The following is a 5,000-nucleotide window of genomic DNA, read 5'->3' as shown; positions in this document are numbered from 1 at the left end:
ACATAAAAACACCGCTCTAGGTAAAAAAAAATTACGTAAAACGTCGCTGTACGTAAAACGTCATTCTTCATAAAACACTTACATAAAAGCGCTCTAGGTAAAACATTCACATAAAACACCGCTCTAGGTAAAAATAAAAGCGTCATTCTTCATAAAACACACATAAAAACGTCGCTCTAGGTAAAACATTCACATAAAAACACCGCTCTAGGTAAAAAAAATTACGTAAAACGTCGCTCTACGTAAACGTCATTCTTCATAAAACACTTACATAAAAACGTCGCTCTAGGTAAAACATTCACATAAAAACATTGCGCTACGTAAAACATTTGCATAAAAACGTCGCTCTACATGAAACATTTACGTTAAACATTTACTAAAACGCCAGTCTACGTAAAACGTCACTCCACGTAAAACATTTACGTAACATGTCACTCTACGTAAAACATTTTTGTAAAACGTTTACGTAAAACATTTACTCGCTCTACATAAAATACCTGACTCTGCAGGAAGTTCAGCTGCTCCTCCTTCACCTTCTCACTGTGCTCCTCTCTCCTCAGCTCCGCCTTCATCTTCACTAGCTCCTCCTGCAACAGCTCCTTCTCCCTGCGATCCTTGTCTGTGATGACCAGGACCTCCTCCTTGGTCCTCAGCAGCTGCTCCTGAACCTCCTTCTTCTCCCTTCGTTCCTTGTGCACCTCCTCTCTGAGAGCAGACACCTCCATCTTCATCTCCATCTGTACCTCCTCCCTCCTCCCACGCTCCTCCTGCATCTGCTCCTTCTCCCTTCGTTCCTTGTGCACCTCCTCTGTAATGACCGTTACCTTCTCCTTGATCTTCTCCAGCTGCTCCTGCACCTCCTTCTTCTCCCTTTGTTCCTCCTGTACCTCCTCTCTGAGAGCAGACACCTCCATCTTTACCTCCTCCCTCCTGCTTTGCGCCTTCTGGATCTCCTGCTTAAGATTGGTCACCTCCTTCTCAGTTGTCCTCAGCTTCTCCTGAATCTCCTCCTTAGCTGTGTTTTCCTTCGTTTCCTCATCTCTCCTCTTCCTCTTCTCCTCCTGTACCTCATCTCTCTCTCTCTGTAGCTCCTCCCTCAGAGATTTCACCTCCTGTCGTCTCCTTCTCAGCTCCACCAGGAGGCCCACCTTCTCCTCCTCCAGCTCTCTCTCCCTTGCCCTCCCTCTCTCCTCCCCCAGGAGGTGCTGATGTCTCTGTATACTCATTTTTTCTTGCTCCTCTTTGGCCTTCCTCAGTTCATCTTCTAGTTTCCTCTCCTCCTCCTCTTTGCTCCTCAGCACCTCCTTCTGTGCCAACATTTCTTTGACCTTCTGTCTCAGCTCACTCTCCATCCTACTCTTCTCCTCCATCACTCCACTAAGCTCCTCCTCCTCTCCTTTTCTCTTCTCTTCCAGAACTTTCAGTTTGTTCTCCAGTCTCCTCTTCTCCTCCTTTGTCCTCCAAAGCACCTCCCTCTCTTCTTCCAGCTCCTCCTGCACCTCCCTCACTTTCTCCTCCAGCCTTCCATTTTGCTCCTTCACCTCCATCACTTTGACGTCGAGCCTCTTCCTTCTGTCCTCCTCCATTCTCCTCAGCTCCTCCGCCTCCTGCCTCTTCTCCTTCTCTCTCTCTAACAAGTCTTTCAGCTGTTGCACCTCCTCCTCCCGCTCCTTCAGGAGACGACAGAGCTTGGTCCTTTCTCTTGTGCCGAGTTCCACATTTTCCTGCCACTCCTTCACCTCCTCCTTCAGCCTGTTGTTGTCCTCCTCATTCTGCTGAGCTCTCCTCTTCACTTCCTCACTCTCGGCCTGCGCCTCCTGCAGCTCCCTGGTCAGTAGGGAGATGTTCTCGCCTTTGTCTCCTCCCTCGCTCCTCTCTTTCTCCAGGAGAGCACAGGTTTCTCTCAGCAGCTCCTCCAGCTGTTCCTCCCTCTCCTCCGTCTGCTTCAGTTTCGCCTTCACCTCCTGGACCTCCCTTGTTCCATCAACTTCCTGCTCCTCCACCAGCCTCAGGCACTCCTTCAGCTCCTGTACCTCCTGCTCCCTCTCCCTCACAGCGCTCATCTGATGCTCCAGGCTGCACTCCTTCTGCTGCACCACCTCCTTCATCTCTTCACACTGTTCCTGTGCCACGCTCAACCTCACCATCAGGAGCTCCACCTCCTGCACCTTCTCCTTCTTCATCTCCTCCATTTGTCCAACAACCTCCTCCTTTTCATCCTGCAGTCTCTCTTTCTGTCTCCTCTGCTCCTCCTTCTCCCTCTCCACCTCTTCCACTCTGGCTCTCCATCTCTCCACCTCCTCCTCGGCCGTCCTTGCTGCACTCCTCAGTCGCTCCACCTCCTCCCTCTCCTCCTCGAGTTGAGAGATCTTATTTGTCAGTCTGTTGAACTCCTTCTCCACCTCCTCCCTCTCCTGTTTCTCTTTTTCTAATCTCTCCATCTGGTCACAGAGCGCCTCTATCTCTCTGTCCCTCTGCCTCTCCTCCTCCCTCCTTTCCTCCATCTTCACCTTCTCCTCTCTCAACCCGAGCTCTGCCCTCTTCACCTCCTCTTCCAGTTTCTCCTTCTCTCCCACCAAATGTTTGAATCTCTCCATCATGTGGCTGATGTGCACCTCCTTCTCCGTCAGCTCCACCCTCAGTCTCTCAACCTCCCTCTGCCGCTCCTCCTTCTCCTCTGTCAGTCCTTCTTTGCGCCTCCTCAGAACTTCCACCTCTCCGTCCCTCATCCCCAGCTCCTCGTTCAGAGCCTCCCTCTCTTTTTGCCAGGCTTCTTTCTCCTCCTTCCTCTCCCGCTCCTCCTCCCTCCTCGTCGTCCTCAGCTCCTCCACCTCTGCTGTCAACCTCTCCATCTTCTCTTTCAGCACCTCCCTCTCCGCCTCACTCCTTTTTTTCAGTTGCTCCACCTCTTCTTTCAGACACTCAATCTCTCCTGCAGAAAACAAACAAGTGATTCTCCTTCTCTCCAACTCTGCTTCTCCTGCAGACACACACAGACAGACAGACACAGACAGACAGAGAGAGAGAGAGAGACAGACACACAGGCAGAGACATACAGGCAGGCAGACACACACACAGGCAGGCAGACAAGCAGGCAGACAGACAGACACACACAGACAGACAGACACAGACAGACAGAGAGAGAGAGAGAGACAGACACACAGGCAGAGACATACAGGCAGGCAGACACACACACAGGCAGGCAGACAAGCAGGCAGACAGACAGACACACACACACACACTGACCCTGTAAGGTGAGCTTGGCCTGCTGCAGAGTGTGTATGTGCGTGATCAGCTGACATCTGTCCACCTCAGTCTGTGACAACTGTCTCTGCTGCTGAGACAGCTGATGATGGAGAGACACCGACACTGACCTGAGAGACACAGAGAGAGACAGACAGACAGACAGACAGATTAAGTTAAAGTTGTTTTTCTTCTTCTCGTCTTAATGACAGAATGTTAAATCAGAAGATGAATCAAACTATGATCAAACTTTAATAAACAGCTGAGGTGAGTCCAGTACCTGAGCTGGTGTAGCTCCTCCTCCTCCTCCTCTTGCTGCCGCCTCTCTCTCCTCCTCACCTCCTCCAGATCCTCCAACTGCTGCACCTCCTGCCTCCAGCTTTTCTTCTGCTGCTCCTCCTCCACCTCCTGACTCCTGGTCTTCTTCTGCTCCTCCTCCTGCAGCCTCATGATCTCCCTCTGCTCCTCCTGCTGCTGCTGCCTCCTGACCTCCTGCAGCTCCTCACGAGCTGCTGCACACTGTGAAAGCAGCTGAGGAGAAAACACTGTGTTCATCATACGAGTGAATCACATGACCACAGGCCACACCCCCTCTCTACCTGCTCCTGCTGTCGTACAGCACTCTCTCTCTCCTCCAGCACAGAGGTCAACTCTTTCTCCTTCTCCTCCATCACTCTCTCCATCTCTCGCTCTCTTTCTCTCAGCTGGTGGACGACGTCGGCCTCCACCTCCCTCTGAGCTCTGAGCCCACACACAGTCAGGATTATTTATTTATTTGAATTAAGACAATGCATATTCACCAACATGTCAGCATAGAGCAACAACGTAAGTACGCCGGAGTTAGCACAAGAGCTCATTTTCAGGTTAGTACAGAAGACGTTCAACAGGACATGATACAAAAGAATACATAAATCACAGGACATTACACTGTACAAGTAAACCATGTTACAAGGGGTTAAGGTCAGGATTGGGATTAAGGTCCGTATTAAAAAGGATTACGGTCAGGATTAAAGGTTAAAATTAAGAATAAGGAGTTCTGATTCAGTAGGATTTGAATTTAGGATTAAGATTGAATTCAGTTGATAATGAGGATTAAATGGTAGACAGCCAGGATTCCGGTTATTAAATATATAATTCAAAGATTTTCGGATTAATGTTTTCATAAATAAAACAGTTAATACTGAAGATTTTTGGGGTGGAGCTTAACTTCAGGTGGAAACTCACCTGAGCTGGTCACAGTCAGCACCGAGTGTCTTGACCTTAATCTGTAGAGAGGTGACCTCTGACCTCAGAGCCTGCAGCTGTGATTGTCTGTTTGAGAGCTCACACTCCAGCTGCACACACACACACTTTTATTATTATTTAAACTGGAACTTTTACAAAGGTCACATGGGTCGCTGTCATGACGATGGTTTCACCTGCAGCAGCTGTTTGTTCACTTCTCTCTTGTCTGACGCCAGCGCTGAGTTCAGGGCGGTCATTTTGTGCAGAGAGTCACGCCCCTCGTCCAGCTCCCGCTTCAGTGCACACTCAGACGACGAAAGACGCAGGACACACTCCCTGGACTGAAGAGAACGTGACGAGAACGTGACGAGAACGTGAAGAGAACGTGAAGAGAACGTGACAAGAGCGTGGCGATAACGTGACGATAACGTGAAGAGAACGTGACAAGAACGCGGAAGAGATCGACAAGAGCGCGGGACGATAACGCGGAAGAGTATCGTGACAAGAAGTATTTGAAGGTGAATAATAACTGA

The 5,000-nt window shown here is 49.8% G+C and overlaps 1 protein-coding gene across 1 annotated transcript in view; it reads right to left on the bottom strand.

Moving 5' to 3' along the window:
* Positions 1-4,913, bottom strand: part of LOC122760965 (trichohyalin-like) — a gene marked incomplete at its 5' end in the record, with an annotated part of 10,301 nt that extends 5,388 nt beyond the window's left edge. The window contains 6 exons of the mRNA XM_044016173.1: positions 498-2,932; positions 3,247-3,374; positions 3,524-3,774; positions 3,843-3,984; positions 4,468-4,577; positions 4,662-4,913. Coding sequence (XP_043872108.1) covers positions 498-2,932; positions 3,247-3,374; positions 3,524-3,774; positions 3,843-3,984; positions 4,468-4,577; positions 4,662-4,913 — 3,318 coding nt within the window. The remainder of the gene's footprint in view (positions 1-497; positions 2,933-3,246; positions 3,375-3,523; positions 3,775-3,842; positions 3,985-4,467; positions 4,578-4,661) is intronic.
* Between the last annotated feature and the right edge of the window lie 87 nt (positions 4,914-5,000).

Source organism: Solea senegalensis, unplaced genomic scaffold (genome assembly GCF_019176455.1).
Source record: "Solea senegalensis isolate Sse05_10M unplaced genomic scaffold, IFAPA_SoseM_1 scf7180000014243, whole genome shotgun sequence".
Taxonomy (NCBI): domain Eukaryota; kingdom Metazoa; phylum Chordata; class Actinopteri; order Pleuronectiformes; family Soleidae; genus Solea; species Solea senegalensis.
This window is presented reverse-complemented; position numbering and strand designations above follow the sequence as displayed.